Raw genomic sequence first — 10,134 nt, 5'->3', positions numbered from 1 at the left:
CTCACATTTCGTGATCCTTCCAGGCACCTGGAAGCAAGTTCCTGGCCCTTTTGGCTCGGCCATGTTTGGTTCCAACCGGGCAGCCTCACCTCCTCCACTGCGGTGGGTGACGAGCTCCCCTTCGCCCTCCTGGGGTGGTACGTCATCAGGAGCTGGTGCAGAGCAGAGCTGGAAAAGATAAACTATAAAAAAGCCCCCAAAAGCAGCCTAAATCTGCAGCCCAGCAGGGACTGCAGCAAGCGGAACAGCTTTTAGTCAATTTGGGCATTTTTTCCTGGAGAAGGAGGGAGCTGCTGGGCACTGTGAGACACCTGGATGTATTTTCCCCCCAGCCACGCAGGGTGGAGCGGTGTCCCTGCTGTCCCCGGGCTGGTGGTCCCCGACCCCAGCACCTACCTGGCTGTGTCCCTGGGGGCCCATGGTGGGGACAATCTGCTCCCAGAACAGCCCTGTAACACCCCGGGGACCAAAAACCAGCAGGGGCGGAGGCAAAGAGCCAAATTCAGAGAGTTTAGGTGGGTGCAGCGCTCCTGAGTCTCTCCCTCCAGAGCAGATCCCAAGAAAATGAAGACGGCTCGAGCCTTTAAAACGCAGGGCTGCCTCCCAGAAATCAGCTGGGACCCAATACAGCATCAACCGATCCTCATTGTTTAATGCCCCAGGGAGAAGCGCACCCACGGGTGCACCCGTCGCCCTGCGGCTCAGCCTCCTCCCTCTCACCCGGAGGGTGCTGCCGAAATCACGGCCCCGCGCCGGGCAGAGGGAGACCGGCCGTTTTATAATAATAGCAATAAAAATAATAACATTAACGTAAAGAGGAAATCTTTCTCCATCTGCCCCGCGTCTGCTCCACCGGTTTCCCCGCGCGCCTCTTGGCTGCCGCAATGCGAGGCACGTTACAGCGCGGTCCTGCCCCCCCACCCCCCCGCACACTTTCCCTCTGCACATTTCTACAGCAATGTCATTTACTTGGTTAAATAACTCATTTATCTTTTTATACTCTCTGCAGATCATAATACACCCACTCTGACAATACCGCACACCAAAGACCTAATTTTAGAAATGGTGTTTATAAGTAATCAGTTTGAAATATTGGAGCAGTCGTATGATGGTTTTTTTTCTGAAATACTGACGTTTGCAAGAAAGCTGCTCATAAGGAAAATTCTGATTATAACAACTCATTTAGAATAAATCAGTTTGAAATGGTTTATATAACACGGCGGTATGTGCTGTACATGAGCATCCAAGTTTCTGTGTTTTTCCTTTCAGTAAGATGAGATTAAATGAACCCCCAAATGCAAGTGGTTTTGGGCACTTTTTTTTTTGCTAAGCAGAGGAAATGCAGCTTCTCAGCAATTTTATGGCCAATTGGGTTGGGGAAAAAAAAAGAAAGACAAAAATTATGGAGAGCAGAATTACCACCCCAACAGCCCACCCCACTCCTGCTCGCCCCGACACCCCCAGCCCTCCCTTCCAGCTGGGGGGGGTCCCTTGCACCCCACTCCACCCACCCTGCAAGGGCATCTCAGGCTCTTTGGCTTTGCCGGGGGCTTTGCAATCCTTTTCCCCCCCTCCCCGTCCCAAAACTAACACCAGCCCCTGCAACAACCCCATCCCTGGGCAAAGCCGGAGCCGAGAGCCCCTGGGCAGGTACAGCCTCACCGCCGGAGCATTTTCCCCATCCATGCCGGTACCTTGCCCCCCCCAGCCCCGGCAGCAGGGATGGCGTACGCAGCCACCGACGCCGCATCTCACGGAGCATCCTCACCCGCTGCCCGAGGCCTGGCAAACTCATCACACGTCTCCGCGGGCTGGGGGCTGACTCCCACCGTGGAAGCAGAACCGCCCAGCCGGGGCGCAGGGCAGCCGCCCCTGCAGCGGTCATTTATCTGCCCCTATTTTCGGAGCCCAATTAAGGTTTTCCCTTGACGATCAGGCAGAAGGCGCTCGGCGGAGCGGGGAAGCGGCAGGTTTTGGCTGACGCTGCATCCTCCGACCTCGGCCCCGGTCTCGGGCATAAGCGCCTGAGCGCCGCTTCGGGGGGCTGCGAATTAAATTTTAAAAAATAATAATAAATAAAGCAAGCGTGATAGGGAGGGAGCGTGTGATGTGTCCAGGAAAGAAAGCCAGAAGATGCCCAAAGCCAGCTCAGGTGAGGTGTGGGGGGAGAGCCCAGGGCACGGAACTCCAAAAACCCCCAAATTTGGGTAGAAGCATGCCACGGGCCAAGGCTGGGGTTCGTGTCAGCTCAAAGTGGAGCCCGGCCCCTCGGGGCAGCACGGGACCCCGGAACCCCTTCAGCCCACTTCTGATTAACAACATCCACCACCCAGAAAGAAAGAAACCAGAGCAAAAAAAAAAAAGCTTTTAATTGTAATTTACTTTATTATTTTGTAAATGTGAATTTTACAAAGCGTTTTACAATTAATGATCACATTGGGGTTTTTTTTTTAAATGGATTTTTCATCATATGAAAACAGCTATGAGCACAGTTCCAACTCGGGGGTCTTAATCTTTTCTCTTTTTTTTTTTTAGTTACTGATATATCGTGTCAGCCATGGCTACAAAATAACAGTCTTAACTATACAGAGTAAGAGCACATAAATACTAGTGAATAATGCACGATAAAAAAAAAAAAAAAAAAAAAAAAAAAGAAGCTAGCATCGTTCGTGGCTGAGACAGTTGAGGAACATAATTCAGTGGTACTGTGAGATTTCCGTACAGCACAGAAAGTATTTTTAACAGTCATGAATTACAGTACTACTTAATACCCTATGAAGACGCTTTAAAAACAACCTTGTACTTTAAGTCCTTTTTTTCCCAAACATTCTGTCCAAAGGATTAATGTTCTATTTGAATCAAGTGCCATCCAAATGTTCAAGTCAAAAATATTTATACATTTATACTCAGTTGTTTTTTTTTTTTTATTTATTTATTATTTCTTTCTTTTTTTTTTTGTCTGCTAAAAATAGTATTGCAAGTTTTGGCTTTTTACCTTGACATAAAAATCACAATTTCGTGTGCAAAACGCTTAAACAGTGGAAGAAACTCATCGGAGGAGTTGAGGGGTTTCCAATGTGAGTGCGTTAGACGTCAGCCCCCCCGGGCGAGCGGGGCTGGGGAGCTCCCCGCTCGCTTCCCTCCCACCCCGCGCGCTCGGGGCTCGCTGGCGGCGCGACCGATTCGGACAGCAGGAACAGTTTGAACAGCAGTTGAAGCCCGAGGTGGCTGTGGACTGGCAATGGGGTGGTGGGGATTGACTGCCGGGGGAGGCGGCGGGGGGGCTCGTCCCGGATTTTCCCGTTGGCCCTTCTCCATTGGCGGCGAGCTATTTCCAGAAAAACAAGCGATCCACGAGCGAAAAACCCGGCGGCAAAGGGCTGAGGGGAGGCGGCGGCCCCCCGCGTAACGCCACGGCTAGGACGCTCCCTCCAACGCTGGTCAAGCCGTGGGCAATTCCAGTTTTGGGGGGGCCGCGTGGGGTCGAGCCCCTCGCCCGGCCGCAGGAGGGGAGCCCCGGTGCGCGGCACCCACGGCCGGGCTCCCCCGCCACCAGCCCCGCACCCACCCACCCTCCCCCGGGCAATTTTTAGGGTGAAACCACAGTTAGAAGAATTAAACCAACAAGGTGGCAATAAGGACCCGCTCCCCAATTTCTTCCCTCTCCGCGGGCAGCTCCCGCCCGCGCCGGCGTCGCCGCCACCAAAGCGGCGTGGGAAGGTCACCGGCCCGCGGGACACCGGGGGGCTTCACCGTGGCCCCCCGGGCAAAGCTGGGCCCGCGGGACGCCGGGACGCGGGACCGGGGTGCGGGAGAAGAAGGTCATGCAGCCCTTCTGCATAAGTGGCAGCTCGCAGGATGGTGGTGTTAATTGGCGCTAACGAGGAGGAGAGGGGCTGGCTTCTACACTATATGGCAGCTGCAGGTAACTTGTATGCTTACACTCCGTTTTCTTTAAAGGTGCTTGGTATAACTTTAGATATATACTATACATGTAATATTGCTAATAGTCAAGCATAAGAATAAAGGTGCAGACATACCATAAATACTGATGCTTTGATTTTACACTATCAGACCTAGATGAATGCAGTTTCCTATTCACATTATAAAGCAGCCCCAAATTCTATAATTTAAAATAGTGTCGTAAACAAAGAGGAGGAAGGAGTCGGTTATGATCTGATCTTCTTAATCTGTTTTCCTTGGAAAAAATGATCAAAAAATTCTAAGGCACTCAGGAAAGCCGCATACAATCGATGGACTGCTCTGTTCTCACCTTACATTCAGTATTTTAAAGGGGTTACTTTTTTTTTTTGTTTTTGTTTTTTTCGGAAGAATACAATCATTACCATATAACATTTTCAAACATATCATTAATCCTCCACACACAGGAAACATTAGTGCAAAATGCTTGCCCTCATCTACCAGATAAGGAAAAACCCAACGCCCTTCACATTTTAGAAGTTTGCCTTCCTAATAAAATAATTAATAAAACAAACAAACCCAAATCAAAAAAAAAAAAAAAAAGAAAAAAAGAAAAAAAAAGAAAAAGAAAGAAAAAACCCCAAAAATATACAGGAAGTTGTGCTAGGTATAAAAATATATATTTTCACTGTGCAACTTGACTCTCTTCAGACTCTCTGTCCTAAGCCATTCAAGTACTTCTGCTGCTGCCCCCCCCGGGGTGGCCCCGCCGGCCGGGGCCGTCTGTCTGGGCGCGGGTTTGGTCCAGAATTAATACCTGCAGCCAACTGCGAACCCCGGCTGGCGGGCTCAGCCTGCTCACCGAACCCCGGCAAGTGCCAAAAAGGAGGAGGAATCCTTTGCGGTATCTTTAATATATCTATATATGCACACAGACACACAACGAAGGGACGACTTTTGATCTCCGACACCCCAACCTGCTCCCAGCTTGCCTCAAACTTTTGGCAAACCCAAACTTTGGGGGATCAGGAGGGGCCTCAGCCAAACCTGACCCCCCGAGCCCCGCCAACCCGGCCGAGCTGCCCAAGAGCTGGCCCCCCAGAAAATGCTCCCAGGGGGGACGGGGTCACCCCCGGGGCCAAGGAACCGGACCGCTCCGTCTCCTCGGGAGCGTCCGGGGAAGAAGCCCACCCCAAGCTCAGCCCTGTGGTCCCCGGTACACCTCCCACTCACGTTCTGTCCCCCCGGCACGGGTAAGCACCGATGGGCATCACCGCGCAAGAAGGAGCCTCCTCCCGCGGCAACGCCAGGCAGGGGACGAGCTCCGGGCTTCGGCGAGAGCGCGAGTTTTGTTTGCTGACGTGGGTAAAGTGCAAATAGAGCCCCCGGCCGTGCTCGTCCCCTGCTCCCCGAAGCATCGCGCACCTCTGCACCGGCTCGTCATCACGCCGTCACCTGCACCAGCCCCCCAACCCACCCTGCCGGCAGCACGGCGCCCGGTCCGGGCTGTCACGGTCCACCCAAGCCAAGCCGTGCCAAAACTCAAGAGCTGCGCAAGACGCGAGGCAGAGACCGCCCCGTCCTTGACTGTTTTATTCTTGGGGCAAGGAGCAGTGGAACAGGCTAAGCGCCAGACAGCTCTGTCACCACAATGCAAAAAACTGCTTCAAGTATCAAAGAAAAGAAAACAAATGGCCAAAAGTTGGGTTATCCTCTCCCCACTCCCCCTTTCCCAATGGAAATACAAAGAAGGAAGAAAAACCCTGAGCAAAGCGCCGTCTGGATTCAGGAACCAAAGCAGGAAAGAAAAGAAGAGCGCAGCCACAGTAGCCTCCAAAAGCGACTCTCGGCGCACCTTGCATTTGTTCAATAGTCCCAAACTTGTGAAAGAACGAGCTGCAAATACCATTAAAGCAGGCCGCCTAATCACAGTAAAAATAATAAAAAAAGAAAAGAAAAAAAAGCCATACTTGGCTTTCACATCACTGCCCCCATCCCTTGGGTGCACGCCGGCTTCAGCATCCCCGCGGGTGCCCAGCACCCCCCAGCCCGGCGGCAGCACCCAGGGCGAAGCCACGGGGATGGCAGCGACTGTGCCCAGCGCCCTGCGGGAGCCGGGTCTGCGGGAAGGGTTACGGTCGCTTTGGGGCATTTTTAAGGGCGAGCGGGCAGAGCCGATGCAGGCAGGAGGCAGCAAGCGGAGGGGGTGAGCTGGTACCCGCTGCCCAGCCAGGCTCCAGGGGCACCTGCAGGTCCCATCCCTGCGCCCGCACCATCGAGCCGAGGCCAGCCGGGGCCACCAAAGCCAACACAGCCTGGGGACATCAGCTTTCAATTAAAAAAAAAAAAAAAAAAAGGCAAATAACTCAACATTGGGCTTTTCCCCAGAAGGGCCCGTCTGGAGGATGAGCAAGAGGCGAACCGCTTCCTCTTTCCCAAAACCTCTTCATAGAAGGGCACAAAGCTAATTTTTTTTTTTTTTTACCTTTTTTGCATCCAATACACTCCAAATTATTAAAAAGTGAGAGTGGGTGGCCTGGGGAGGAGGGGAGGGGGCAGCGGGCGAGCCCCACACGCCGGCGGCTGCACCGTGCCCTGCCTCCGGTGCGGAAGCTCCTGGGAGCCGACGCCGAGAGCTCCCAGCTCCGTGCCCTTCGGAGCAAAACCAACATGCTTTCCGTGCTCAGATTCCCCTCCAAAGCCCTCTGTAGGCGGCCGAGGGGGGCTACTCCCCCCCCCCCAGGAGGTGGCCCCAGGACTTGGTCCGCCTGCCTGCCCGCCCTGTTGCGGTGGGGTGACGCGAGCCTGTTCGCCCAAGAAGCGGGTGACGTGAAGTTGCAAGCAAGGAGAAGCAAACGAAAAGGAGTCGCTGGGAGGGAGGGAGGGAGAAACCAAACCCAAAACCCAGCTGTACTGGGGAAAAAAAACCCGACAACAACCACAACACCGGCCAGGGACTCCACCTGCATCCCACGCAGTCCTCCTGACACGTGCAAGCCTCAACTCCCGCGGAACCATCCCTGCTCCCGGGAACTGGATAAAAATCCCCGAGACAACGGCACCGAGACTCCGCCAGCCTCCGGCAGCGGCCGGGCACCGCAGCACCCTGCCCCGCAGCACCCACGGCAAGGGGCTCCCTCCGACACCAGAAGCCTCTAACGATTTCCCCCACCCTGTCCCACTTGGCTAGAGCCCTTCTGCTAGAGACAAACATCGCCAGTCACAGCACTTGTACCCTAACACACCTTGCTTTCCTGTTAAGTGACGGTAAAACTTTCTTTAGAGGACAAGGTTAACGATGGCTTTACTTCTGAGCTGAGTAATGGATGGGGTGGTGATGATGGGGGGTGGTGGTGGTGGTTGGGGGGGGTTGGCTAGCTTTTCTCCTCCCCTTCTTAAAATAAAAAAAAAAAAAAGGAAAAAAAAAAAAGAAAAAGCTACAATCTTATAGACTAACCTCAGGAATATCAAAAAAGGAGCCCAATATTTTTTTTTAAGTAGGTCGCCACAGACCTAGTCGTTTACAGTATAACGAATGCGATTATTTCCTTCATAAATTTTAAATACAAGCAGAATAAAAATCACATTTTTTTCAGGCAACAGTAGCAGTTCAGTAGGTAAGTGGCTTGATCACATTTTTTGTTTTGTATTAGTAATGCATGCAAGCAGCTTTAGTATTACAGATCCCTTATAGGTCACGAAACGTTTGCTCTCTTTATAAAGTCCCTCCGTAAGTACCATCTTGTCTTCTCACGGGAGTTTCGGGCCGGCTGGAAGAGCCCGAACCTTGTTCAAAAGGTTGTGGAGTGCTTTGGGTATCCGATGCCATAGCATCTGTGGCAGCTGCCTCCTGTATCACAGAGCCAGCCCCTTCAGCATCCTCGCTCTGTTCGAAGGACTGGTTGGATCCATTGCTTAGCTCTACGTTCACCGTGTTAGTTCTCAAGGCTACTATAGTTCCTGAATCGCTCCTCCTTTCTGCATAGATTCGCTGCTCAAAGACCTGAGCAGTGTTGGGCTGGAATTCAGGATCCAGGGGGACACTGTTTGTGGTGGAGCCCATGACCGTGCGGTACATCTCCATCCCTTCGGGCAGCATGGACTTAATCTTCGGCAGCCAGCGCTTGCGGACCCGGCGGGCGTTGGTGCACATATCGGCTGCTATAACATTCATCTCGCTTTCCTTAAAGCTCGGGGCAAAATTCTGACAATACACTGCAAAGACAGGGATACATACAGCTGAGGATTCAGAGAAAGCAATACAAAGGCGGCACAAAGGTGATCACAGCCTCTGCCCCATCCCAGAGACCTGCTGCGGGGCTTAGCGTGGGCTGATGCCACGGAGGGGAGGCTCGCCCGTGGACCGGAGCTCTCGCAAGGACAGACTTACAGACAAGGACTCCTCAGCTCAAGACAGAGACAATCGAGAAGGGATAAAACCAGAAGGCTGAAAAATCCCGGGTGGCACAGGGCAGGGGCTGGAGAAGGACCACGCGCTCCCTGGGGACCCAGTGAGCCCCACAGGTACCGGGGTCCTGCAGCCTCCAGGCGCAGCATGCCGGGATGGCCAAAAGCAAGAGATGGACCCAGAAAAGGTCAACACACAAACTCCTCAACAGTAGATCCGTTAATGGCTCTTAAAACCACGGTGGCGCAGGCAGAGCTGCGGGGCTGGCAAACGTCAGAGCTGCTCTCGACCGAGCAGAAGGGACTGCCCGAAGGACTGTCCTCTGCCCGTCCCACGCTTCCCACCGGCCGCTGCAGAGCCAACCGGCACCGCACGGACCACCGGCCCGGCCGGCGCGGCTGCTCCAACATCCCACCACCAGCGCATCAGCTGGCACGTAGCCTGCAGAAGCCCAGAATACCTCGGCTGCAGCCCTGCTCCTCCACGGGGGCCAAGCACCTGATGTTACGGAGCGACATCCAAGAAACTGCCATGGTGAATAATTATCAACTAAAGCTTGTGCGCAGGGTAGAATTCAGGCAGTGAGAAGTCATCTTATGCCCTGACACACGACAGCATGTTGTAGGCGCTGTCACTGGACAGCAACGCCTTTCCAACCTCCGAAGGTATTTGCAAGCCTTAGCAAGGACCAAAGCTGGAAGGTCCAGACCCAGGGCTCCCCGGGGTGAAGCTGCTAACAGGGAGGCTGTCTCAGGAGAGCACCACGAGCAAGCTATGGGCAAGCACCAACAGCACAGTCTAGTGATTTTTTCTTTATGTACTGGACATCTGCCACCTTATCCTTTCTCTCCACGTGCTACAGATCTCAGAGGGTGGCTGGAAGGCCCCTGGAGTTCAGCAGCACAGCAACAATTAGGGAGAGGAAAGATTTATCTTCCAAATCTTAAAAATAAAAAATAAATTGCTTAGAGTTTCATTTTCCAGCGCAATAATATTTACATAAAGATTTACTATCCAGTATCCAGCGAGGGTGAGAGAACACATTGCTTTCCACTGTATATCAAGCCCACGGTAAACAAGCTTCGCTGCACTAACCCGTCAGGGTTTCCTACACCGCACAGGTCCCCACTCACCAGCAGGCACCTTTTGTCCCACAGCACACTCCTTGTATTCAAGGGTGACTGCAAGAGCCAAATATTTAACCATTTATTTCTGGTGCCTGCCATAAATAATGAAACTACCTTGATGGAAGTAGCAAAACTCTCCTTTTCTTGTACGAACACCAGGCGTTGGGCACAAATACGCACACTGAAGCAGGTAGCCTTGCACATCTCAGCCCTGGCTAAAGTTAGGGCGCTGTGTAATCATGCAAACACAGGGGATCTTACCTGCAGGACAGCAGAAGGGGTGTTCAACAGCTGAACCTTTTGTACCCCCGGCTCTGAGACAGAGCTCAGCGGCTCTACAGAAAGACAGACTGACTAGCTGAGCCACGTGGCACGATGCAGAACTTTGTTTGCAGTTCAAACGTTAAAAGCAAAAGGTCCTGTTGCTTTATGCAATCTTTTGAAAAGGCAATTACTTGCAGCAGGGCTCCCATTTTACATATTTAAAAAAAGAAAAAAGTCTACAAAATATATTCAAGGACATAGACTGTAAAACCAACAGAAAGGCTGCCAGCGAGACGGAGAGCAGATCCTCCCATGCTGCCAGGGCTGAAGCAGCCAGTGGATTCCCTGATTCCTGGGGGCCCATTTACTGCTGAAGACCAACAGCCCCCAAAGCCCAGGGCACCGCAAAGCACG

The 10,134-nt window shown here is 52.7% G+C and overlaps 1 protein-coding gene across 4 annotated transcripts in view; it reads right to left on the bottom strand.

Moving 5' to 3' along the window:
• Positions 1 to 2,361: 2,361 nt before the first annotated feature.
• The window catches only part of NACC2 (NACC family member 2), a 63,640-nt gene continuing 55,867 nt past the window's right edge, over positions 2,362 to 10,134 (bottom strand). For all 4 annotated transcript variants that reach the window (XM_069771136.1, XM_069771140.1, XM_069771139.1 and 1 more), the window contains exon 6: positions 2,362 to 8,136. In XM_069771136.1, the coding sequence (XP_069627237.1) occupies positions 7,637 to 8,136 (500 nt within the window). In that variant the 3' untranslated portion in view covers positions 2,362 to 7,636. The remainder of the gene's footprint in view (positions 8,137 to 10,134) is intronic.

The sequence above is a fragment of the Haliaeetus albicilla genome, chromosome 26, assembly GCF_947461875.1.
Source record: "Haliaeetus albicilla chromosome 26, bHalAlb1.1, whole genome shotgun sequence".
Lineage (NCBI taxonomy): Eukaryota > Metazoa > Chordata > Aves > Accipitriformes > Accipitridae > Haliaeetus > Haliaeetus albicilla.
This window is presented reverse-complemented; position numbering and strand designations above follow the sequence as displayed.